This window comes from Myxocyprinus asiaticus, chromosome 42 (assembly GCF_019703515.2).
Source record: "Myxocyprinus asiaticus isolate MX2 ecotype Aquarium Trade chromosome 42, UBuf_Myxa_2, whole genome shotgun sequence".
Taxonomy (NCBI): domain Eukaryota; kingdom Metazoa; phylum Chordata; class Actinopteri; order Cypriniformes; family Catostomidae; genus Myxocyprinus; species Myxocyprinus asiaticus.
In genome coordinates, this window is record NC_059385.1 from 34,389,255 (window position 1) to 34,416,095 (window position 26,841).

Below are 26,841 nucleotides of genomic sequence, written 5' to 3' on the forward strand. Positions count from 1 at the left end.
CTGTGAAAAATCACTCTCAAAGTCTTGGGGTTTTGATGCCAGAAGATACATTTTATTATCAGAGATAAAAAAAAAGCTGAGTCGTCTGCAGAACAACTGACACATTTGGGTCCATACCCGCTTATATACACATGATCCACCAAGGCGTGACTAATACATTCCATACATGTCACCACCATTTGTCATTTTGTTCTGTGACTCCAGTCTGTTGTTTTTTAAGAAGTGGAAAGGAAACCTCTGTGAAGGGGCCTCACCATACATTTTCTCTAGTGTCAAAACAGGAGACTCAATTTACCATATGTGAGCAGTTTACCATATGTGAGCACATTCCATTCCCACACAGGCCTCTACACATACACACACAGTAAGATACATGCTTGACCATCAGAAATAATTGTAGGAAAAAAATGGCTATATTTACATTGATTATACTTGATTTATTTATTTTCAACTTTATAAAAATATTCCACATTATCACCCTTTTGGGACTTAAGTCTCACCTTCACTGTCTTTACCCAGAGTGCAGTTTCATAATTCAGTTGCCTCAGTTATGCTATCTAGTGACTAAATCAAGTCACACAGCTTCACTACCAATGACCAGATTATGCAACCTCACTTTTCAGAACTCAGAACCAAACATCTCCATCAAAGTTTGATTAAGAATGGAGTAAAAGATTCTGTCTCCCTATACCTTCATTCAATAAATGAAACATATACAGGTGCATCTCAATAAATTAGAATGTCGTGGAAAAGTTCATTTATTTCAGTAATTCAACTCAAATTGTGAAACTCGTGTATTAAATAAATTCAATGCACACAGACTGAAGTAGTTTAAGTCTTTGGTTCTTTTAATTGTGATGATTTTGGCTCACATTTAACAAAAACCCACCTCATGATCCACACCTCGCCCCAAGAGAGGGGGGGATATTTAAGTGGAAGAATACATCACATGGTCTTTCCAACCATGTGGAGAGCCTTCAAGGTAGATCCTGCCCAATGGGGGAGGAGTTACTACAACATGGAGACTGAGGGGCTCTGCCCAAGGAAGACGCAGTTTGCCAGTAGGGAAACGAACTAGCGGAAGATATAGATCGCATGGGGTTAGCCTTACAGGGAACCGCCACATGCAGAGCACCTACCCCAGAACCGGGCTCTTGGTTAGCGCGTGTACTGGGCCGGCAGCGAGTCTCTCCGAAAACTCGACTGCCACAGGGCTCGGAGGAAGTCAACCAGGGAACAACTTTTGTGAACACTACTGGGAATTAACAGCGCACGTCTTCAGCTCAAAAGGAGGTGGAAGGCACTATGTGCAAGCGATACACCCGGCCGGCTATCCCGGGCTTATCCGCTTGTGTTGCGTGCCACTACCTGGGATGAAACCGGTTCCACCCGGAGGTTGTAGAACCTTGCAAAGGTGTTGGGTGTTGCCCAGCCCACTGCTCTGCAATGTCTGTTAGAGAGGCACCTCTGGCCAGGGCCCAAGAAGCCGCTACACCACGGGTAGAATGGGCTCGTAGCCCTACCGGGGGCGGCATGTTTTGGGCGAGACATGCCATAGTTATGGCGTCAATGAGCCAGTGGGCGATCCTCTGCTTGGAGACAACGCTTCCTTTCCGCTGTGCACCAAAGCAGACAAAGAGCTGCTCAGAGATTCTAAAGCTCTGCGTGCGATCCAAATAGATGCGTAAAGCGCGCACCGGACACAGCAATGACAGGGCTGGGTCTGCCTCCTCCTGGGGCAGCGCTTGCAGGTTCACCACCTGGTCCCTAAAAGGAGTGGTGGGAACCTTGGGCACATAGCCCGGTCGGGGGTCTCAGGATCACGTGAGAATAGCCCGGACCGAAATCCAGGCACGTTTCGCTGACAGAGAACGCTTGCAGGTCACCTACCCTCTTGATGGAAGTGAGCGCAGTCAGGAGGGCAGTCTTCAAGGAGAGTGCCTTAAGCCCGGCTGACTGCAAAACTCAAAGGGGGCTCTCTGTAGACCCTGAAAAACTACAGATGTCCGATGAGGGAACAAGGCGTGGCCTGGAGGGATTCAGCCTCCTGGCGCCTCTTAGGAACCTGATGATCAGATCATGCTTCCCTAAGGACTTACCATCGACTGCGTCATGGTGTGCTGCTATGGCAGCAACGTACACCTTCAAGGTGGAAGGGGACAGCCTCCCTTCCAACCTCTCTTGCAGGAAGGAAAGCACTGATCTGACTGCGCACCTCTGGGGGTCTTCCTGATGGGAAGAACACCACTTAGCGAACAGACACCACTTAAAGGCATACAGGCGCCTCGTAGAGGGAGCCCTAGCCTGAGTGAACGTGTCTACCACCGCAGGTGGGAGACAGCTTAGGTCTTCCACGTCCCGTCCAGGGGCCAGACATGGAGATTCCAGAGGTCTGGGCGTGGGTGCCGGATGGTGCCCCTTCCCTGAGAAAGAAGGGCCTTCCTCAGGGGAATTTGCCCGGGGGGAGCTGTCACGAGGAGCGTGAGGTCCGAGCACCACGTCTGGGCGGGCCAGTAGGGTGCTTACCAGGACGACCTTCTCCTCATCCTCCCTGACCTTGCACAGTGTCTGTGTGAGCAGGCTCACTGGGGAAAACGCATATTTGCGAATGCCAGGGGACCAGCTGTGTGCCAGCGCGTCTATACCGAGGAAGTCCTCGGTGAGGGCGTACCAGAGCGGGCAGTGGGAGGATTCTTGGGAGGCGAACAGGTGCACCTGTGCCTGACTGAATCGACTCCAAATCAGCTGGACCACCTGAAGGTGGAGTCTCCACTCTCCCTTGAGGGTAACCTGTTGTTACGGCGCGTCCGCCGGAGTGTTGAGGTTGCCCGGGATGTGAGTGGCTTGCAGCGACTTGGTGCTGCTAACTCTGTTGGAGGAGACGGTGGGCGAGTTATGACATACAGCGGGAGCGCAGACCGCCTTGGTGGTTGACATATGCTACCACTGCCGTGCTGTCTGTCCGAACTAGCACGTGCTTGCCCTGGATCAACGGCCGGAACCTCCGCAGGGCGAGCAGAATTGCCAGTAACTCGAGGCAGTTGATGTGCCAACGCAGCCGCGGACCCGTCTAGAGGCCGGCGGCTGCGTGCCCGTTGCCAACAGCGCACCAGCCTGTTTTGGAGGCATCTGTCGTGACCACGACGTGCCTGGAGACCAGTTCTAGCGGAACACCTGCTCGTGGAAACGAGAGGTCGGTCCAAGGGCTGAAAAGACAGTGACAGACCGATGTAATGGCCACTCGGTGTGTCCCGTGGCGCCATGCCCGTCTCGGGACTCGAGTCTGGAGCCAGTGCTGAAGCGGCCTCATATGCATCAACCCGAGCGGGGTGGCCACCGCCGAGGATGCCATATGCCCCAGGAGCCTCTGAAAATGTTTCAGTGGAACCGCTGTTTTCTGTTTGAATGCCTTCAAACAGGCCAGCACCGACTGGGCGCGCTCATTCGTAAGGTGCGCCGTCAAGGAGACTGAGTCCAACTCCAAACCGAGAAAAGAGATGCTCTGAACCGGGAGGAGCTTGCTCTTTTCCCAGCTGACCCGAAGCCCTAGTCGGCTGAGGTGTGAGAGCACCAGGTCCCTGTGTGCGCATAACCCGTCTCGAGAGTGAGCTAGGATTAGCCAGTCGTCAAGATAGTTAAGAATGCGAATGCCCACCTCCCTTAACGGGGCAAGGGCAGCCTCTGCGATCTTCATAAAGATGCGAGGAGACAGGGACAGGCCGAAAGGGAGGACTTGTACCGATACGCCTGACCCTCGAACGCGAACCGCAGGAAGGGTCTGTGTCGAGGAAGGATCGAGACGTGAAAGTACGCATCCTTCGGGTCTACCGCCGCGAACCAATCTTGATGCCTGACGCTCGCTAGAATGCGTCTTTGCGTAAGCATCTTGAACGGGAGTCTGTGTAAGGCCCGGTTCAGTACTCGCAGGTCCAAGATTGGCCGCAACCCACCGCCTTTTTTCGGTACAATGAAGTAGGGGCTGTAAAACCCCTTCATCTGGGCTGGAGGGACAGGTTCTATCGCGTCCTTCCGTAGGAGGGTAGCGATCTCCGCGCAAGGTAGCAGCGTTTCCGTCTTTCACCAAGGTGAAGTGGACACCGCTGGACCTGGGCGGATGTCCAGCGAAGTGAATCGTGCAGCCGAGTCGGACGGTCCGGACCAGCCCTCGTGACGGACTGGAAAGCGCAAGCCATGCATCCAAGTTCCGCGCAAGGGGGACCAAAGGGACAATGTCATCGGATGTACCGGCGGGTGGGGCCTCGCGGCGGGGCGGAGCTTGAGGTGCCACACCACATCGTGGCCGTGCTGAGTCCGAGGACATCGAAGCACTTACCTGGCTCCTTGTGACCAAGGAAGAGGCCTGTCCTCATGACCCGTGGAGACTGTCACATCGGGGGTGGATTTTTGCCACAGCTGGGCGCTCAGGGCTGGAGACCGCCGCTGGAGCGCCAACCTACCAAATGGAGTGGTGGACGGTGGTCGTGATGCCAGCCGTACACACCGAATATGTGACCCAGGGAACAAGGAAACCACTCTTGCAGAGCTCTTGAGTACTGCAGCCACTTGGGCATGCAGCGCAATTAAATGCAAAAGGTAACAAAAAGATGAAGATCTGCTTACCAGCTCCAGAGCAGCGGGTTTCGTTGTCCCTGGGTCGCCCGTCTCAGGGGCGCTTCGAAGACCTCCGTGGGTTCTTCGGTGCCGGCTGTGAGACGGGTGGCGTCGGCTTCCTGCGGTGGGCTCCACGCCGGGGCCGGGCCGGAGGGGCGGGCTGCGGCGGAGCCGGTGCAGTCACCGCAGCGGGACGCCCTCCGTGATAAGTAGATGGGGTGCGGGATCTTGAGCCACGCCGGGGCAGGACAAGCCGGCTAGCATCCATCTACTGCTCTACCATCGAGAACTGCTGGGCAAAGTCCTCGACGGTGTCGCCGAATAGGCCCGCCTGGGAAATGGGGGCAGCAAGGAATCGTGTCCTGTCGGCCTCACCCATCTCGACCAGGTTGAGCCAAAGGTGGCGCTCCTGGACCACTAGTGTGGCCATCGTCCGCCCGAGAGACCGCGCCGTGACCTCCGTCGCTCGGAGAGCGAGGTCGGTCGCCGAGCGCAGTTCCTGCATCAATCCCGGGGTGGAACTACCCTCGTGCAGTTCCTTTAGCACCTTGGCGGACTTGCAGGAGAGCCATGGCGTGCAGGGCGGAGGCGGCTTGTCCAGCAGCGCCGTAGGCTTTGACCGTCAAAGACGACGTAAACCTACAGACCTTGGACGGGGGCTTTGGGCACCCGCACCAGGTGGCGGCGCTCTGCGGGCATAGGTGCACCGCGAGCGCCTTTATCCACCGGGGGATTGCCGAATAACCCTTGGCCGCCCCACCATCGAGGGTAGTGAGAGCGGGGAAGCTGAAAAGATCGGGACCGGGCAGTAAAAGGTGCCTCCCGTGACCTTGTCAGCTCTTCATGCACTTCCGGAAAGAAAGGAACGGGGCGGGGCGTGGCTTTGAGCGGCGCCGCGAGCCCAGGAACCAATCACAGAGCCGCGAGGGTTCAGGGAAGAGCGGTGAAATCCACTCTAACCGACGCTCGTGGCTGTCCGGGAAAGCATGTCGTCATCTCCACGTCAGCCTGTGACTGGGTGATCGACCCCGAAGGGAGGAGCCCAGCTGAGGCTTCCGACTGGACGAGCCCGCTCTCCGATGCTGCGCTCGAGAGCTCATCACTTTCGCGGGCTCTGAATAAGAGGTCGAACTCGCCGTGAGACGAGCCGGCGGACTCACCCGGAAGCCCGATCAGGACAGACGAGCGTGCTGGGGAATGGGAGGTCCGCGGGGGGATACCCGGCGGAAGCGGTCCCATTGGGGTCCCCAAATCGCCCCCAGTGCTAGCCGCGCTGGCCTCAAACCCATGGGTAAAAGGACCGAGGCGGGAGCCTCTGGGGTGGCTCGCTTGCTTACGAAGGCGAGCCGCGACCGCAATGTTGCCATGGACACATTCTCGCAATGAGAATGTGACCATCCACGAATGCTGTCTCCGCGTGAGCAGTGCCCAGACACGAAAGACAGTGATTGTGACCGTTAGAAGGCGAGAGATAACGAGCACAACCAGGAATAACACACAATCGGAAAAGCATCTTTAAAAAGACGCGTCTTTAAAAAGACGTTCCGTGTGTTCGCTCTTTTAGAGAAATATATACTCTTTTAGAGGGGAAAAATGCTCTTTCAGAAAATATACTCTCTAGTTTTTCTGCCGAAGCGCCCAGGGGCATTCTCTGCAGTGCACCAGTGCAGAGGAGGGAGAAGCCGCTGAAATGCGCCGTCAGATCCAGCAGGTGAATGAACAGTAGTATTCAGCTCAATGAGCATGACCGTTCGGCTCCGAAGAGAAAATCTGAATGAGTGGTTGCATACCAGCTCCTTTTATACCCGTATGTTCGGGGGAGTGGCATGCAAATACCACTCGCCAATTTTCATTGGCCTTTTATCAAAGACCAGAGGTGTCTCGGGCTCCCAAGAGTGACCCCTAGTGTCACTACATCGACACCAACGTCGAGTGAGTGACAGATAGGGAACTCTACTGAAGGTAACTCTATAGTTTGATTTTTACATTCTTCTGGATATATTTTCATTCCCTTTCTTAATCCTTGTGCTTGAAGTACTGGGGCTCTTACAGGTACATTTGATCGCCAAGTATTTGTTTTGTCTAAGTACCAAATAGTAGCACATCTTCCCTTGAATTCTCCCAAATCATGAGTTCCTTCAGACTTACTATAGCACTCATACTCTTGGCTATAATCTATGTTGTACCATTTTGGGATTTCTATCTTTCCTTCTTTTATTTTAATTTTTTTCTTTTATATCCCAATATCTACACCAATCTCCCCAATGTGGTTTATTAAATTGATCCTTAAGGATAGAATTACCTGAAAAAGCCAAACACTCAGCTGAGCAGTAGGGTCTAAAATGCTTTTTTAGATGACAAAAGTTTCTATTAAATTCATCAAATTTTCGATAGTGGATTTGGAACTACTATTACCTTGTTTAAGGGTGATTTGGGCACAGTAGGCAATATTCCATACCTGTCTCTCTTGCTGTAAATGTTGCCCATTTGTACCATTCATTATTTTGCGCTGTTTCCCATAAAATATCTAATTCGTTAATTTTCTCATTACTATTGATATCATTATAAATGTTTCTACGTTGTTTTGATATCTTTTGTTCTTTATTCAATTCTTGTTCTGTTGGGGTTATTATTGAGTTGTTACTGGGTCTGACCGAGGGCTGAAAAATCAATTGTAGGGAAGTCTGGTTGAGATTTTGAGTAGTGATGTTGGCTGTAGCTTGAGCTTGTAGTAGAGAAGCTTGGGTGGTATTGATTGTGGCTTGAGCTTGTAGTATCAGATGCAGTAGGTATGTGATGATCATCAGATATGCTATTGGACTCATTCCTTCCACTCTCTTGATTCTCTCTGCTTTGCTCAGCTCCTTGTGTGTCTCTTTCTGAGCTTTTGACATTCTGCACCCTTTCATCCTGTGTCTCTGGTCTCTCCTCACTTTCTTCTGTATCGTCTGTTTCAAGTCTCTCTCCTTCTCTTTCCTTCCTTACTCTGGGAACTCTTTTGCAGTGGTTTAGATGATACCAGGTGGTGCTTCCTTCCACTTGGACTGCTGTTGGAGTAGCTGTCACCACTTTGTAGGGTCCCTCTCTCCTGTGTTCATTCCACTTTCTCCTGAATACCCTCAGATATACTTGGTCACCTGGGATGACTGGACAAGATATTTCTGTCTCCTCTCTGGGCTCCTTTCTCTTTTCCTGTAAATTGATAGCTTTGTGTATTGCAGTTAGTTTCTTCATATAAGACCTATGTTCCATTTGCAATTGCTCTAAAGGGGGTCCTTTGTAGAGACCTCTGCAATATGGCACAGGCATGGGTCGACCCGTAAGCATCTCATGCGGTGTTAAGTGTGTGCTTCTGTTAGTTTGCATACGATAGCTCATTAGTGCAAGAGGTAAAGCATCAATCCAGTTAAGTTTAGTACTTTCACATATTTTAAGTTTGTCCTTGAGGGTACCATTTACCCTTTCTACCATCCCTTGTGATTGTGGGTGATAAACACACCCTAGTCTGTTTTTATTCTCAATTGCTGCAAAACTTGTTTTACAGTTTTTTGAATGAATGCTGAGCCATTATCTGAACTTATTTCTGATGGTATTCCAAATCTAGGGATTACGTCTCTCGTTAGAAATTTAATTGCTGTTCCTGCCCCCTCATCTGCTGATGGTATTGCTTCTACCCATCTGCTAAATCTGTCTATTACCACAAGTATATACCTTTTGCCTTGTACTCGCTTTATCATGTCCACATAATCCATCACCAGGTGCTTGAATGCTCCTTCTGGTACTGGTATGTGGCCTATTGGTGTCACTGTTCCTTTCCTAACATTGTTTTTGGCACAAACTTCACATGTGGACAGAAAACCGTCTACCATTGCATGTAAGTATGGATACCAATATTCCTGCTGTTTAATTTTCCTTATCACTTCCCCCGTTGCGCAATGGTCTAAACCATGTGCATCTGGAATGGGAATGTTTAAAATTGAGGTTGGTGCAATGATCTGTCCTTTCATGTGAATGCCAAATATCTTGTGTGTCTTTCTTGACTCCTCTTTGGTGCCACATGGAGTGTTCATAAGGACCCGCTTGTTGTTGAATTCAAATAATATCATCCAACTGAGGTTTGGTTCTATAAGAACTACTGGAGCTAATACTGCTACCTGACATCCTGATGCTTTTTTAGCTTCCAAATTTGCTATGTTGTTACCCTTAATGACAAAGTCATTTCCTTTTTATGAGCTTGACATTTGATGTCTGCTAATCGTTTTGGTAGCATCATAGCAGAAATTAATTGACCTATCTGTTCAGCATGTTGGATGGGAGTTCCATCACTCTTTTTGAAGCCTCTCTGTTTCCACACTGCTCCAATCAGATGACATGCAGCATAAACTGAATCAATGAAAATATTTGCTGTTTGTCCCTTTGCTAATTGACATGCTTTTAATTCTGCTAATTGAGCAGAGCAAGGCTGTACACAATGTTGGGATATTACAGGCACAAATTCCTCCATGTCTTTCTTTACTACTGAATATCCTGTAGGATTTCCCAAATGATCTCTAAAACTAGAACCATCCACAAAGTAAGTGACTTCAGCCTCAGAGATTGGTGTAGACTCAAGATCTGGCTGTAACCTAGTGAATGCCAATTAATTAGCCACACAATCATGTGGCTCACCTTCATAAGCCAAAGGAATCAGTTCAGCTGGATTAACTGTATTACATCGCTTAATGGTAACATCTGGATATGTAAGTAGTGATGAATATGTTAGAATGGGGGCTTGAGTCAGAATAAATTCCCACAATTTTGTGATGCGTATAAATGGTTACTGGGTACCCCATGATTAATGTAGATGCTTTCTCATATGCATAATATACTGCTGCAAGGCCTTGTTGGTAACATGGTGGGTAACCTTGCGCTACATTGTCCAGCTTAGTGCTATAGTAAGCTATGGGTTGTTTTTTCCTACCACTGCAGGTCTCTTGCATCAATACAGCTGATGCATAGCCATCAGTTCTGTTTGCCACATACAGGTGGAACAGTATAGTGTAGTTGGGATTACAGAGGGCAGATGCCCTTTTGTAGTTTTTCTCTATAGACTCAAATGCTAGCAATGCATCAGTATTCCATCTTAGTGGAGTACTTAAATTTTGCAGTCCTGCTTGTTTCAAGATTTCTCTTAGTGGAGCTGTTTTTACTGCATACTCTATCCAATCAGCACTGAAGCCAGTCATTCCTCGGAAAGTCATCATCTGTCCTACTGTTTGTGGCAATGGTGTTTTACTTATGCCTTCTAATTGATCTATAGCTTTTGTGCCATATGAGATCAATCGTCCTAAATATTCAACCTGCAGCTGGCAATATTGTAGTTTGGTTTTGGATGCCTTGTGACCTCCTTGAGCTAGTTTAGTAAGTACTTTAATAGAATCTCTAGGACATTGTTCCAATGATGTGGAACAAATCATCAAATCTTCTACATACTGCAGCAGAGTACTGTCTATCATTAGGTCTTCTAAATCAGCCTTGAGAACCTGATTAAATATATGTGGTGAGTGTTTAAATCCCTGCAGCATTCTGGTATAGGTATACTGTTTAATAGCATATGTGAATGCAAACAAGTGTCTACTTTTCTCTGCCACCAGAACACTGAAAAAGGCGGAGCATAAATCAATCACAGTAAAGTATTTGGCATCAGGAGGGACATTTGTCAGCAGCGTGTGCGGGTTTGGAACAACAGCTGGCCAATCCTCTACTATATCATTGATTGCTCGTAAGCCATTTAGATTTGTCTGCTTTGATCACAGGCAAAATTTGAGTATTACAGTAACTGTTTGTTTCCATTAATACTCCTGCTTTCACTAGACCTTTAATAGTGTTTTTTATGTCTGTATCAGCCTCAGGCCGCAAAGGGTACTGCGATTTTCTGGGCAGGCTTGCGCCTGGTTTAAGTTGTATTCTTATTGGGCTGGCTGATTTGACCAGTCCTACATCTGTGTCATGCTGAGACCATAACTCAGTTGGTACCTGACACTCCACTTCCTTAAACAGTTCAGCATCAATAGTCTCTACCAATTTGGGTGTTGTTATCATCTGCATTTGTATTTATTTTTTTATTAATGACTACTTCCTGAGTACCACCCATCAATATAGTCTCACACTATATCAATGTAATTTTTGTCAGCAGAATGAAAAATCATTGGATTTATTGCTGGTTCCCACTGGCACTGTTTAGCCTTTTTCATCATTGGCCCTAAATCTTTTGCTTTCCAATTTTTTTCCTACATATAAGGATACATGTGGAGCAGAATCTGCTACATTAAACCAATTTTTTAAAAATTAAATCTCAGTTATACTCAAAGCTTCTCCCTGTTTACTTGTTATGATGTATTGTGTGGTCATTTCGATTTTTTGTCCTTCAGTTCCTTCCTGCCATTTCTTTTCTATTTTTGCATCTCTCTCAGGATTAAAAATCATCGTACAGTGAAATTCTGATTTTGGCAACTGTGCTTCAGGAATCTGTGCTTCAATAAACTTTCCCCATTTATTAATTGTCTGTCTCACATCATTTTCTATCTGTCCTATCCAGTACACATTTGCTCTTGGCTCAGAAATCATCATTTGAGTTCCTATTCCCTGTATGTCTATATACACTCCCTCTGGCTAACTCCAAATTTGAAGTCTCAAATTACATAATGCATCTCTCCCTCACAAATTAACAGGAGTCTGATTTGATACCAGGATAGGTATGGTTGCACTTTTGTTTTTAGTTTGTAGACAAACTCATAGGAATTAGCTGCATTTGTTCCGAGAATCCTATTGTCTTTGCAAATTTTCCAGACAAGGGGAGATGTGAGGCATAATTTAAATTTACACACGTGTAAATCGCTCCTGTGTCTACTAGCATGGGTGTGGTCTTTCCCTCTATTTTAACCTGCAGCATAGGATTCTCTGGGCATACCTAATATCCTTGCTTTGGACCTCCCCAAGGGTTTACTGGGCCTTGAGATGGACTTTAATGTAGCCATTAATGGGTCTCCTTCTGGATTCCCTTCAGTTTCTTGCTTCCATCTTTTCAGTTGTCTCTGGACATATGTGATTGGGTTTTCTGTTTCCCCCAGCTGTTCCCCCTTCAATGTCTTAGGGTCCACTCTGGTTGGATACTCAGCATGCAGTGCCTGCCACATTGCTGGACGGTATGCATCAAAAACAGTTCCATCCATGTAATGAGAGTCCACAGCTCTGTCCAGATCAGATGCTTGAAGGGTTTCTTCTTGCTTTAATTGCTTTAATGTCCCCCACAGCTAAAAGTGCTTTAATGTCCCCCACAGCTAAAAGTCTGCCCATTGTTTCTTCTTCAAACGCTTTAATCCATTTCCCAGCCCCCTTGTGGATATCAGGGAGGCGAGTGACCAGCCCCTCAATGTCCTGTGTGGCCCAAGGCACATACTGTCCCTGCGTACCTTTAATTAAAATGGGGAGTTGTTTTGCCAATGGTCTAAGCCTTCCTTTTTCTCTTCCCTGTGCCCACCTTCCTCCATCAAATGATGACTCCTCTTCACTTTCTCTCTAACTAGCATCTAATAGTCTACTTCTATTTCTCACCAATTTATCTGTGTCTCATATTAATTTTTCTGTTTCTCTAATTTTTCTATTTATTTCTACTTCAGTCTCCTCTACTTCTCTTCTCACTTGCCTTAGCGGTTCTTCTTCACATACTGTTTCTTCCTCATACTGTGCTTTCATTTTCTCTAACGCTGTCCGTGCCTGTTCATAACAATCTAAAGGCAGGTTTCTCTCACTTTTTCAATCCTGTCCCTTTTTCGGTCTAACCCCCAGCCCTGTTTGTTTTTCTTTTTCTATCTCCACTTGTCCCTCCATCTGCATTTCTCCTAAAACTTCTACAGTTCCCTTGAGTATTGGGAACTGACCTTCTGGAGGCACACATGGAGGTGGTTTGGCAAGGATTTCTCCTTTTTTATTTCTTTCTTTTTGATTTTTCCTATAATACAACATTATCTTTAGGAAAAATGTATCAATGTATACATTTTTGTAACAATTTTTGGATTTTTGGAAACAATATGATCTTCTAAAAGAAATTCAATTATTTATTTATAAACCAATTTCCCTTATCTTCTTCTATAACATGCACTTTAATTGTAATAATTATTATACCACATGTACAAATTTCCTATATGTTGTCAATTTACTTTTAGGATCACTCTGCATCCAAATAATGCCAAACAACAATAACAGCTGCTTTTTCTTAGATAAGCTGAGTCTATTTCATTCACTGTTATTTTTACTTGGCATAAAAAGAATGAAAAATTATTTTATCACCATTCATTTAGATAAATCATTAAATTTAGAGGATAAACATATATCTTACTATTTTAATTTATTTCCTTCTACAATAATCTGCAAAGCCAATATCTTGAAACAATTTTTCTAATTTCTTTCACCTTCACTTTTTTAATACACAACATTCATACAAGTCCCTTTATTATTTTGTGGGGCTCAAATCCTCATACATACCTATTTTCATACATGCCTGTACCTTTTTTGGGGGCTCATACACTCATTCTTTGTCCTTTAATTATTTAAGGCTCATTCACTCAACCTTTGTCCCTTTATTATTCAGGGTTAATTCTCTCATCCACTCCTCTCAAGTGCGATAATAACTGTGACCCTCTGTCTAGTCACACTCAAGTGACAGTCCAGGAGGCACCCATTTTCCACAAGATACAGAGTTTATTTTCTCATATCAGTTCTCTGCAGGAAGGAACTGGATGAGTCGAATGACCGGCCTGATGTAAGTTCTGTCCTCAACTTGAATTTCTGCTGTTTTGACCTTATTGTCAACTCCAACCTTAACAGCTTTAACAGTTCCAACAGGCCAGAGTGCTCTTGGAGACTGTGGATCAACAATCATTACCACTGTCCCAACTGCTAGGTTTTCCTTGTCTTGTTGCCATTTATGTCGAGATTTAAGTCCAGGCAAATAGTTATGGAAATTATTCCAGAACTGATCTGCCAGTTCTTGGCTGTGCCTCCATTTTTTTTTTTTTTACAGCTGAGCAGTTCAGATTAAGGATAAACTACTTGAGGCAAGGCGGAATCCAGCCCCCATTGAGAAGAGAGTTAGGAGTTCTTGGGTCTGGATTGGCTGCATCTGACGATACATATCCAATGGTTTTGAGTTAAGCATTACTTCTGTTTCAATTAAGACAGTACTGAGCACTTGTTCTGTGACTGTTTGGGCACAAATGGTGGCATATAGAGCTATAGAGCAAGATCCACCAAAGTGAGGAACACTGGGTGGATTATAATGGATTCAGTCTACTGCTTGGTAAATTCTTCTTGCAAGTGGGGATGAAGATTTTTGAAAGCTTCTTGACGCTCAGAGTCTCCACCCTTAAGGTTGGTTCCTTGGTCAGACAGCAACTCTGTTGTTGTGGTTTTCCTCTATGGGCAATGAATCATCAGAGAATCATGAGGAAAGAGTCTGAATCGGATTGAGGTCAATGTAAACTACTTTACTGGTGAAACACTAATGCCCCATTGTTTCTCATTCCATCTGCCTATTTTGATTGTAAATGGGCTGAAACCATCCATGCCTGTGGAGTAGAAGGCAGGTTGGAAGAGTCTTAAATTGGAAAGTGGTAAATCTGCCATCTTTGGGACATCTGGTTTGCCACATCATCTACAGTACGACACTCGGTGCAGTGATGTTGCATTACACGAATGGCTTGATGCCCTCTTAGAATGTAGTGCCACTATTGCAGGGCAGTGGTAGCTCAGCGGTTAAGGCTCTGGGTTACTGATCAGAAGGTCGGGGGTTCAAGCCCCAGCACTGCCAAGATGCCACTGTTGGGCCCTTGAGCAAGGCCCTTAACCCTATCTGCTCCAGGGGCGCCGTATCATGGCTGACCCTGCACTCTGACCCCAGCCTAGCTGGGATATGTGAAAAAGAAGAATTTCACCATATATGTGCAAATGTATAATGTGTGATAAATAAAGAAAATTAATTAATTAATTAAAATTAATTAATTAAATTAATTAATTAATTAGTAGCATCTTCTAATTTCTGCATATACATGCTCTGTACCAGGGTAGTGTAGGTGTGCATCATACTATTTAATCAGTATCTTAGTCACTGGATGAGCTGGGTCTAGGACAATTGGATGGAAAGTTTCAGGGCTCAGTTGACTGCATCTTCGATGCCATCCACTTACCTGAACTGAGATCTGGTAATGCCAAAATGTTGAATCACATCTTCAAAGGATCTCAACACTCTACTCTCATATAGGTCACCGAGTGTATTAACCTCCCTCTCAATCCACCTCTGTCCAGCAGAAAAGGGACTTATTAATACATAATTTTGGGTTCAGCCATATGCTCGAAGCAACATTTAAAAAATGTCAGAATTAAACACTCTGGACACTTTTGTCCATACCGCGTGCAAATGCGAGATAATGGGGTGTAACTTAACTTCTCCGGTTAGTTTGATAGAAAGGCTTTGCAATGGTGAAATAGTGGCAAGAACTTCCTGTTCAATACAAAACCAGGGAGGGGCTCACTCAGGTGGAAGCGACCAAAAAGCCAAATGTCTGAGACCGAATGCATAATAATAAAAGAAAATCTTGGGTAGGCCTAGCCCACCTTTGTCAATCAGCATATGTAATTTACTAAAATGTAATCTGGAGCACTTACCATTCCAAATGAAGGACTTCGCTATGCTATCAAATTGCTTGAAATAAGAGAGGGGGACATCTATAGGGAGAGATTGTAGCAGGTAGTTGAATTTTGGAATACAGTTCATTTTAATAACATTAACCTTCCTAATCATAGATAAATGTAATGAACCCCACCTGCCCACATTGCTCGAAAACCTTTTTATTAAGGGGTCAAAATTAACTAACTAAATCAGATAAATTTGCTTGGAATAAAATGCCCAAATACTTAATGCCCTGTTTGAGCCACTGGAAGGCGCCCGGCTGGAAAGCAGTTACTGGGCAGTATGCTGTCAGAGCCAAAGCTTCGGATTTAGAACAATTGACTCTGTATCCAGAGAATTTAGGCATAGATCTAGTAGGGTCGGAGACTAATAATTAAATATCATCTGCATAAAGCAAAAGCTTATGCGCTACACCTCCCGCCACCACTCTTGGAAAATCATCCTCCTTTCGTGGCTGCTAATGGTTCCAGGGCAAGACAGAACAATAATGGGGAAAGAGGGCAACCCTGCCAGGTGTCCCTATCCAGAGTAAAATAATCTGAAATTAATCCATTTGTTTGTATCGCCGCTACCGGGTGTCTATAAAGTAACTTGATCCATCCAATAAAAGTATTCCTGAACACGTATATTTCCAAAATCTTAAAAAGATAATCCAATAGACATAGCTACCGGGTGTCTATAAAGTAATTTAATCCATCCAATAAAAGTATTCCAGAACCTGTACATTTCCAAAATCTTAAAAAGATAATCCCATTCTACCATATCAAACGCCTTTTCGGCATCAAGTGAGATGGCAGCGACCGGAGTCTGATCATTTGCCACTGACCACATAATATTGATGAAATGCCTAATGTTATCAGAAGACCTGCGGCCCGAATAAACCCCACCAGATCTATATGTATAAGAGATGTCATAACTTTATTTAATCAGTTAGCCAGAATTTTTGACAATATTTTTACATCTAGCTGGATCAGGGAAATTGGACGGTAACTCTTACACTCACTTGGGTCTTTGTCCTTTTTAAGAATCAGACTTATCCGGGCTTGTGTCATGGTTGGTGGAAGCTTCCCATTCTTTAATGATTTCGTATAAACTTCTAACAAAAGTGGAGCCAATTCTGTAGCATTAGATCTAAAACATTCAGTGGTAAAACCATCTGCCTGCAGGCAAGGCCCCAATTACCTCACCGAGCTCCTCCAAGGTTATCTCAGAATCAAGATAATTTTTTGCCCAGTCGTCAGTTTAGGAAGTTCTAATGGTTCCACAAAATTTCTAATATCTTCATCGGTAGACGAAAGATCAAGATAGAATTCTTTAAAAGCATTTTTAATATCAATGGCTGAGGTAAAAATTTCACCACTAGCAGATTTCACTAACCAGAAGCTTCCCTGCCTTGTCCCCCAACTCAAAGTGTGACTGTCTTGCCCTTAATAGCCAAAACTCCACCTTCCGCAACAAAACAGTATTATATCTGTATTTCAGTCGGGTCAATTCCCTGAGGCCATTAGACGTCATTCAGCTCTTCAGCTGTGCCTCTGCACTTTTAATATTCCCTTCCAATTCCATGAGTTCTTGTGCTTTGGATTTTTTGGTGAATGAGGCATACTGTATGATCCGGCCCCTAAGAACTGCCTTAAGTGCCTCCCAAGCCACGCCCACAGAGGATACTGAGGACCAGTTGGTCTCCATATAGACATTGGTTTCAGCCTTTAGCATTTGTTGGAATTCAGGATTTTGCAAAAGGGTTACATTATGACCTTCCCACTCTGACCTTCACATCACACAAACACCAACACCTCCTGCAACCCCCTCCTCCCCCCTCCTGCTACTCAACCTGCACTTAAGATCTGTGAAGATGATGTGAGCCGCATCTTTCGAAAACAAAGGATAAGGAAAGCACAGGGCCCAGATGGCGTTTCACCTGCATGTCTTAGATCCTGTGCTAACCAGCTGGCCCCCATCTTCATACAGATCTTCAATAGATCACTGGAGCAGTGTGAAGTCCCATGCTGCTACAAACGTTCCACTATCATCCCCATCCCAAAGAAACCAAAAATCACAGGACTTAATGACTACAGACCTGTTGCCCTGACATCTGTGGTCATGAAGTCATTTGAGAGACTGGTGTTGGCCCACCTGAAGGACATCACTGGACCCTTTCTAGATCCCCTTCAATTTGCTTATCGAGCAAACAGGTCTGTGGATGATGCAGTCAACATGGGATTGCATCATATCCTGCAACATCTGGACAGACCAGGGACATATGCAAGGATCCTTTTTGTGGACTTTAGTTCGGCTTTCAACACCATCATCCCAGCTATACTCCAGAATAAATTACACCAACTCTCTGTTCCCACCACGTCTATCTGTCAGTGGATTACCAGCTTTCTGACAGACAGGCAGCAGCTTGTGAGATAGGGGAAATTCACTTCCATCACCTGTACAATCAGCACTGGTGCCCCCCAGGGATGTGTGCTCTCCCGACTACTCTTCTCCCTCTACACCAGTGACTGCATCACCAAGGACCCCTCTGTCAAGCTCCTGAAGTTTGCAGATGACACTACTGTCATTGGCCTCATCCGAGATGACGATGAGTCTGCATACAGAAGGGAGGTTAAACAGCTGGCTGTCTGGTGCAGTCAAAACAACCTTGAGCTAAACACGCTCGAAACGGTGGAAATTATTGTGGACTTTAGGAGGAACCCCCCAACAATGTCCCCCCTCACCATTCTAAACAGCACTTTGGCAGCAGTGGAGTCATTCAGGTTCCTGGGCACTACCATCTCACAGGACCTGAAGTGGGAGACCCACACTGACTCCATTGCGAAAAAGGCCCAGCAGAGGTTTTACTTCCTTCGCCAGTTCAGGAAGTTCAACCTGCCACAGGTGCTGGTGATACAGTTCTACTCAGTGGTCATTGAGTCTGTCCTCTGCACTTCAATAACTGTCTGGTTTGGTTCAGCTACGAAATCAGACATCAGAAGACTACAAAGAACAGTTCGGACTGCTGAGAGGATTATTGGTTGCCCCCTGCCCCCCCTTCAAGAACTATCCACTTCCAGAGTGAGGAAAAAGGCTGGAAAAATCACTCTGGACCCAACTCACCCTGCCCACTACCTTTTTGAACTGTTGCCTTCTGGCCGACGCTTCAGAGCTCCGAGCACCAGAACTGTCAGGCACAGGAACAGTTTTTCCCCCAGGCTATCTATCTCATGAACAGTTAAAACTGCCCCTTTGAGCAATAATTCATGTGCAATACACCGCTTAGTCTTTTATATTATCCAACACATCCTACCTCTTCTTCCATTACATTCCCTTGCACTATACATAACCAATTTGTATTTAAATTTGCACTACGTATGTGTATGTATGTATGTATATGTATGTATATGTGTATGTGTGTGTATATATATATATATATATATATATATATATATATATATATATATATATATACACAGTGGTGTGAAAAAGTGTTTGCCCCCTTCCTGATTTCTTATTTTTTTGCATGTTTGTCACACTTAAATGTTTCAGATCATCAAACAAGTTTAAATATTAGTCAAAGATAACACAAGTAAACACAAAATGCAGTTATTAAATGAAGGTTGTTCTTATTAAGGGAAAACAAAATCCAAACCTACATGGCCCTGTGTGAAAGTGTTTGCCCCACCTGTTAAAACACAACTTAACTGTGGTTTATCACACCTGAGTTCAATTTCTCTAGCCACACCCAGGCCTGATTACTGCCACACCTGTTCTCAATCAAGAAATCACTTAAATAGGACCTGCCTGACAAAGTGAAGTAAACCAAAAGATCTTCAAAAGCTAGACATCATACTGAGATCCAAAGAAATTCAGGAACAAATGAGAAAGAAAGTAATTGAGATCTATCAGTCTGGAAAAGGTTATAAAGACATTTCTAAAGCTTTGGGACTCCAGAGAACCACAGTGAGAGCCATTATCCACAAATGGCGAAAACATGGAACAGTGGTGAACCTTCCCAGGAGTGGCCGGCCGACCAAAATTACCCCAAGAGTGCAGCGACGACTCATCCAAGAGGTCACAAAAGACCCCACAACAACATCCAAAGAACTGCAGGCCTCACTTGCCTCAGTTAAGGTCAGTGTTCATGACTCCACCATAAGAAAGAGACTGGGCAAAAATGGCCTGCATGGCAGAGTTCCAAGATGAAAACCACTGCTGAGCAAAAAGAACATTAAGGCTCGTCTCATTTTTGCCAGAAAACATCTTGATGATCCCCAAGATTTTTGGGAAAATACTCTGTGGACTGACGAGACAAAAGTTGAACTTTTTGGAAGGTGTGTGTCCCATTACGCCAGATGTAAAAGTAACACCTCATTTCAGAAAAAGAACATCATACCAACAGTAAAATATGGTGGTGGTAGTGTGATGGTCTGGGGCTGTTTTGCTGCTTCAGGACCTGGAAGACTTGCTGTGATAAATGGAACCATGAATTCTGCTGTCTACCAAAAAATCCTGAAGGAGAATGTCCGGCCATCTGTTCGTGACCTCAAGCTGAAGCAAACTTGGTTTCTGCAGCAGGACAATGATCCAAAACACACCAGCATGTCCACCTCTGAATGGCTGAAGAAAAACAAAATGAAGACTTTGGAGTGGCCTAGTCAAAGTCCTGACCTGAATCCTATTGAGATGCTGTGGCATGACCTTAAAAAGGCAGTTCATGCTCGAAAACCCTCCAATGTGGCAGAATTACAACAATTCTGCAAAGATGAGTGGGCCAAAATTCCTCCACAGCGCTGTAAAAGACTCATTGCAAGTTATCGCAAACGCTTGATTGCAGTTGTTGCTGCTAAGGGTGGCCCAACCAGTTATTGGGTTTAGGGGGCAATCACTTTTTCACACAGGGCCATGTAGGTTTGTATTTTGTTTTCCCTTAATAATAACAACCTTCATTTAAAAACTGCATTTTGTGTTTACTTGTGTTATCTTTGACTAATATTTAAACTTGTTTGATGATCTGAAACATTTAAGTGTGACAAACATGCAAAAAAATAAGAAATCAGGAAGGGGGCAAACACTTTTTCACGCCACTGTATATATATATATATATATATATATATATATATATATATATATATATATACTTGTCTATTGTATATTCTATATATATTTTTTTCTTTTCAATATTTATCTATTTTTATTCAATTTTAATTATTTTTTTAAAGTCTTATTGCTGTTTTTGTATTGTTGTGTACTGGAAGCTCCTGTCACCAAGACAAATTCCTTGTATGAGTAAGCATACTTGGCAATAAAGCTCGTTCTGATTCTGATTAAAGCGCCAACTATATGATTTCTTTTTCTCCATATGTGGCAACATCTCTAAACTCACCAGGATATGATCTGAGACTAAGATGTTTCCAACTGAACAATCAACAACAGATGAAATGAGGGACTTAGGTATAAATATATATATATATATATATATATATATATATATATATATATTCTAGAACAAATCTTATGTACTGATGAAAAAAATTAGTCACTCCCAGATGGGTTTAAAAGTCTCCAAATATTTATATATATAAGATTTTTACACATCCTGTGACATGTCAATGTTGCTCTAGGGGGCTTACAGACTTTTGCTTCACTATGATTAAGGATTGAGTCCATCAGTAGATTAAAGTCTCCTCCCAATATTATATTATGAGGGGTGCCAGCGGCTTGCAACATCCCTTCAAGATAAAAAAGCCCTGATCATCAGCGTTAGGTGTTTAAATATTAGCCAAAAATCAACCTTTGCCCCTGAATTTCTGTTAAAACAATAATGACTCTTCCTAATTTATCATTAATCTGTTTGAGACATTTAAATTGTAGATGCTTACTTATCAGTGTAAGGACTCCCCTGCTCTTACTTGAGCCAGCACTAAAGAAAACATGTCAACCCCATATCTTTCCAAATTTTCAGGTTCCTGCAGGGAAAGATGAGTTTCTTGAAGAAACACTATATCATATTTCTTATGTTTAAGAAATAACCTTCCTTCTTTTTATGGGGTGCCCCAACCCATTCACATTCCACGTGGAGAGAGATAATCCACTCATTTTAACATTTGACATTTTGACATGTTAGAAAAAATAGACTGTGTCAAAAATAATAAAGACCACATTCCCCAATAGTGCAACAATCAAACCCCGAACTTCCCCCGAACCAAACAAATATAAAAAGAAAAACATGCACATTAACCCCGCACACGACAGCGCCAACCGGTGTCCATCCCTCTAAACTCAAACAGTCCATGTACACCTACGAGAGCCCCCGTCGGATTGCTCAAGTCCGGTGTTTCTATACAAATTTTGTGAGACAAAATTACACAGCAAAAGATAATCTATAAAACAAACTCCAGCCAATAGGCGGAATAAACACAAAGAGCATGTAGATTCATCCATAAAACTGTCCTGAAGGTGTGTTACTCTACAAAATAAACTCCAGCCGATAGGCGGAGCCATCCCAAAAAGAGCGCGCAGATTCCTCAAACAGTCAAGCGAATGTTCAGTGAGCCTACCCACTTGGCTGCACAAGATGATGACTTGCTCACTCCATCGACTTTATGAAGGACATCACTTGCTGTGGGCATGTGAATGTTTTACGGCCATCCTTAGCATCTGTTCTCAATTTGGCCGGGAATACCAGTGCAAAAGCGACCTTCCATTGATATAAAAGTTTCTTGCATTCCTTGAATTGATCACGTTTCTCTCATCGAATTCGCAAAGTCTGGGAACAAGAAAATGCTGTGGTTCTTCCAAGAAAGCCTTCCTTTACTCCTCACCTCGCGTAACACGAGCTCTTTATCAGATGATCTCAGAAATTTGGCCAGAATTGATCGGGGCCCGTCTCCCTCTGTGGATTGCCGAGCAGGAACCCTGTGAGCTCGCTCGATTTCCAGCTTATGGCCTGCTATGTCGAGCAGATTTGGAAAGAGCCCATCCAGGAACTGCAACATATCCTGTCCATCTGCTCCCCCAGGAACTCCGACGATACGGATGTTATTCCGCCGGCTATGGTTTTCCATGTCCTCCAACTTCTCCCAGACATGCTCCAAATCCACCTTGGTCACTATCAGATTAGCAGATAATTCCCTCTCCAATGATCCCCCACTCTTGTAACCACATCAGAGAAATTCGCCTCCATGGCAGTGATCGATCGACGAATCTCAGGAAGATCCTCCAAGTCAGCAATGTCCTTCATCAGCATTGCCGACATATTCAGCGTCTCTCGCCGCATTTCCCACACCTCCCCGACTAAGTTGACTCCCAGGCTTGCGGCCTGCTCGGGGGCGTCAGCTTAAGCATGTAAGTGTCTTTTAATGTCTCCAGAGCCCGAGGATTTTGAATTCTTTGACATACTGTCCTCCTAGAACAGTTATGGAACAGAGTGTATCGATTCTCACCGGTTTATGTCATTAAAAGTATTAAAACTAGCAAAAGTGCACAGAGGTCGCCGTTCACACGTCCGATCCTCGCTTGGCGTCACGTGACTCCACGTGTGTATTATTTTATTCTCAAGGCTTAACTCAACATAGGTTTTCTACACTGACTACCACCCCTGGAGTCGTGAGTTCGAATCCAGCCAGGTCTCCTAAGCAACCAAATTGGCCCGGTTGCTAGGGAGGGTAGAGTCACATGGGGTAACCTCCTCGTGGTCACTATAATGTGGTTCGGTCTCAGTGGGTCATTTGATGAGTTGTGCATGGATGCTGCAGAGAATAGAGTGAAGCCTCCACACACGCTATGTCTCCGCGGTAACGTGCTCAACAAGCCACATGATAAGATGCGCGGGTTGAAGATCTAAGACGCGGAGGCAACTGAGATTCGTCCTCCGCCACCCGGATTGAGGCGAGTCGCTACACCACCACGAGGACTTAGAGCGCATTGGGAATTGGGCATTCCAAATTGGGGAGAAAAAGGGGAAAGAAAAAAAGTCTCTGAAATGTCTATGCTGTCTCTGAAATGAGACACAGGTGTTTAGAGTCAATAATCACCAGGTGATGGCTCTTACTGCTTCCTCTCTCCCCACTGACAGACACACAACCTCGTCCCCCTCCACAAATAAACAGGGCATTTTAATCTTTTTTTCAAATAATGTTTTAATATGAACAGATATGTGCGTCCCAGTTTATATACATAGAAACATTATAAAGCAGCATTAAAATGTTACATAATTACAAATCGTCATATTTGAAATCCAGAAAAGCACCAGTAGTTGTTATTGTGTCCAATGTAAGAACAGAACAAAACATGGAGAAAGATCCGACTACACACACTCCAATGCAGGATGCCATACTGAAATGTGGACCAGAAACAGCTTAAATGCAGACACAAGGAACAAGTACGAGAGATAAAGAAATACATTTACATTCAGAAATTTTCACCAGGACAGGGTATACTGCATTTTGGTGCTTACTGAAGGCAGTACATTGTTTAAAGAGCTGTCTGATATGATCTCTGATAAGAACCAGAACATTTATGGCACCAAAATGACCATTAGTTAATATTGTCCAGCTGGAAAATATTAAGTAATGCTTAGTTTGGTAGCTACAAAAGAACTGTGTGAACCCAGCTCAGTTTCTGCTGGGGTTTGTGACGAACCATGATTGGAAAACAGGGAATGTATTACTAAACACGGTGATGTTAGTGTGCTGGTTTAGGAATTATAGCTATGTTGTGTGCAATGTTAGTTGTAATGCCAACTCTGATTTACTGCGCAGACAAACATTCAGGAAATAATGTACTATAACTGGATGATTGAGAGAACCGTTCTATGATGAAAATACAACCTGAGAGGCCAATGTGCAAGCACCAGTTTTTTTTTATTTTTTTATTAATGATTGAATAGAAGGATCTGGAATACCCAGATATTGCTTACTGTCAATAAATTTAAAGGTTGGATTCAACTGTTATAAATGTATTGAGAATGGAGTCAACAATCTGTTTTAGTTGAGAACGAAGGATGAGATCGGAGGTTTTTATAGTATGTGTTAGCTGCTGTTATTCCTGTTTTATACGGTCCAAATATAATCCAAAACATTGATCAAAAATGAATTTCATAACTGAGAAACACAAAGAATGCCAAAAAAACCAAACAAAAAACAAACAAACACACATCTCAGAATTAGACACTGATCTGCTATAGACATTTGTTCCGCTGAATTTGAAAATTAAATGTTCTATGCATTCATGTGTCAAAATGCTCAAATGTACAAACAGATAAAAAAGAAAAAGAAAAAAAAGAAGGTCTTTAGTGAATGCAAATGCACTTGTCTCTGAGAGTAAAATGTGTGTAATACCCATAACATGAGTAAAAGAGAGTGACATTTTTGGACATGACGAGGGTGCATCTAGTTAATTCCTTAAAATTGGCACTGGAATATATGACATTTTCAACAAAGAAAACTCAAAATCATGATTTAATAAAATAAATTCACAAAGGACATTGCTTTTAAAACAAAATAATATGGAACATATGAGTATAAGATAAAAATTAATCAAAAACGTTTTGATTCTTTCTGATCAGCATGTCCGTCATTCATAAGAAATAAGATCAAACAGCGTTTCTGTGAAAATCCGGTTTGCTCTGTGAGACCAGTCATGTTGGAGGGGACATGTCTGATCTCCTCTTGCTTATGCTGGTGAATGGGCTCTACCACAAACTGCTGCGATTCAGACAAGCAGCTGTGCTATTGTCCTGCGTCTCACAGACAAGTAATGACAGTATCTTATGAGGATTCCTCTTCTGCTTTCCTGCCTAAAAATAAAACAAGAGTATTTACAATTAGATATATAAACAGATTAAAACAGTGGTTCTAAAAGTGTGGGGGTTGCAGATGACTGCCCCGCTCTCAAATCTTTTACTTTTGTTTACTTTGACACATTCATATTAGTCGTGGTGACAATACATGCAAGAACCAATGTACACAATTTCTTTTCCTCCAACTTTTTCTCTTTATGTAAACAAAGATGTTCTCGTATGCATGCCAGATTCTAATAGGTAGAGGAAGTTTGTCAGTGAATAAACATTTAAATTTCGCTATCATATGGCTTCAGAAGACTTGAAATATACAGCGCAAGTGATTTGGATGACTTTTGCTTTGCTTTTGAAGCTTGACAGTCACAATCACGATTCTCTCATCCTCGTCGTTCCAAACTAGTATGACTAGATTTTTTTTTATTCCGTGAAACACAAGGATGAGGGATGAGTAAATGAGGACAGAAAATTTTATTTCGGGGTAAGCTATAACATATTAACATTGCTCCTGCAAGCAGTATCACTTTTATTTATTCTATTTTTGTATGTTTTTTTTAATAATTTTGTTTTTTTATGTAGGCCTTATTAAAATGTAATGTATTTATGTTACAAAGAAAATAACAGTACAATGTAGGCCTAGTGACAAAGTTAATTCAGATAATTAGTCAATATAAAAAAAGTTATTTTTTTATTTTGCAAAGCAGTGAAAACATTTTTTAAATGAAGCTGAAATAAATTTATTGTTTTAAAAGCTTTATATCAATAAAAAAAAAATTTTTTTTTTTTTTTTTTTTTGAGGTGAGGCGGCACAAACGATTTCCTGCTTCTAATCACAACTAATTTTTTTTCTTATATGATTCCAAGTTAAATATGAATAAATTATTTCTTTCACTGTAAACCCTAGGGCATTTCTGACTAAAATATTTTGAGCCAGGTGAACTCCAAATGTTTATCTGACTAAAAACACTTTAGTGGTACTGACTTAAAACTATATTTACTTTATTTGTCAAACATCTGTTTTTTTAAGAAGCAATAACTTGTTTTTGTCAGTGAATTATACAAAAATAAGTTTGTAAGTTGAATTTTTTTTTCTTTTTTTAGACAACAATTACAACACAACAAAGTCAACATAACTTTTGCTTCTGTTTTGTTTTAAACTTAAAGGAACATTCCAGGTTCAATACAAGTTAAGACCAATCAACAGCATTTGTGGCATAATGTTGATCACCACAAAAATGTTATTTGACTCATTCCTCCTTTTCTTTAAAAAAAAAAAAAAAAGAGCAAATATCAAGGTTACAGTGAGGCACTTACAATGGAAGTGAATGTGGCCAATTTTTGGAGGGTTTAAAAGGCAAAAATATGAATCTTATAATTTTATAAAAGCACTTACATTAATTCTTCTGTTAAAACTCATGTATTATTTGAGCTGTAAAGTTGTTTAAATCTTTGTTTTTACAGTTATTTTAGAGTTTTAGTGTTTGTTGATATCACATCAGGGCACCAAAGTTGTAGAAAATAGCTATAAAATTACATAAAACCACTTAATAACCTGTTCTATCACATTAAAATAAATCATGTTAACATGCATATCATTTGTCTATATTTTGGAAACAGTGAGTATTTTAAATGTTCAAAAATTGGCCCAAATCACTTTCATTGTGTCAACTCTATTTTTTTTATTTTTTATTTTTTTTATTTTATTTTATTTAAAGAAAAG

The 26,841-nt window shown here is 43.2% G+C and overlaps 2 protein-coding genes across 5 annotated transcripts in view; one reads left to right on the forward strand and one right to left on the reverse strand.

Moving 5' to 3' along the window:
- The window catches only part of ca9 (carbonic anhydrase IX), a 332,582-nt gene that overhangs the window by 98,036 nt on the left and 207,705 nt on the right, over window positions 1-26,841 (forward strand). The gene's annotated exons all lie outside the window — the stretch shown is intronic.
- Window positions 23,456-26,841, reverse strand: part of zgc:114200 (Gamma-secretase subunit Aph-1b-like) — a 53,681-nt gene continuing 50,295 nt past the window's right edge. For all 4 annotated transcript variants that reach the window (XM_051684001.1, XM_051684002.1, XM_051684000.1 and 1 more), the window contains one exon: window positions 23,456-25,121. In XM_051684001.1, coding sequence (XP_051539961.1) covers window positions 25,017-25,121 — 105 coding nt within the window. In that variant the 3' untranslated portion in view covers window positions 23,456-25,016. The remainder of the gene's footprint in view (window positions 25,122-26,841) is intronic.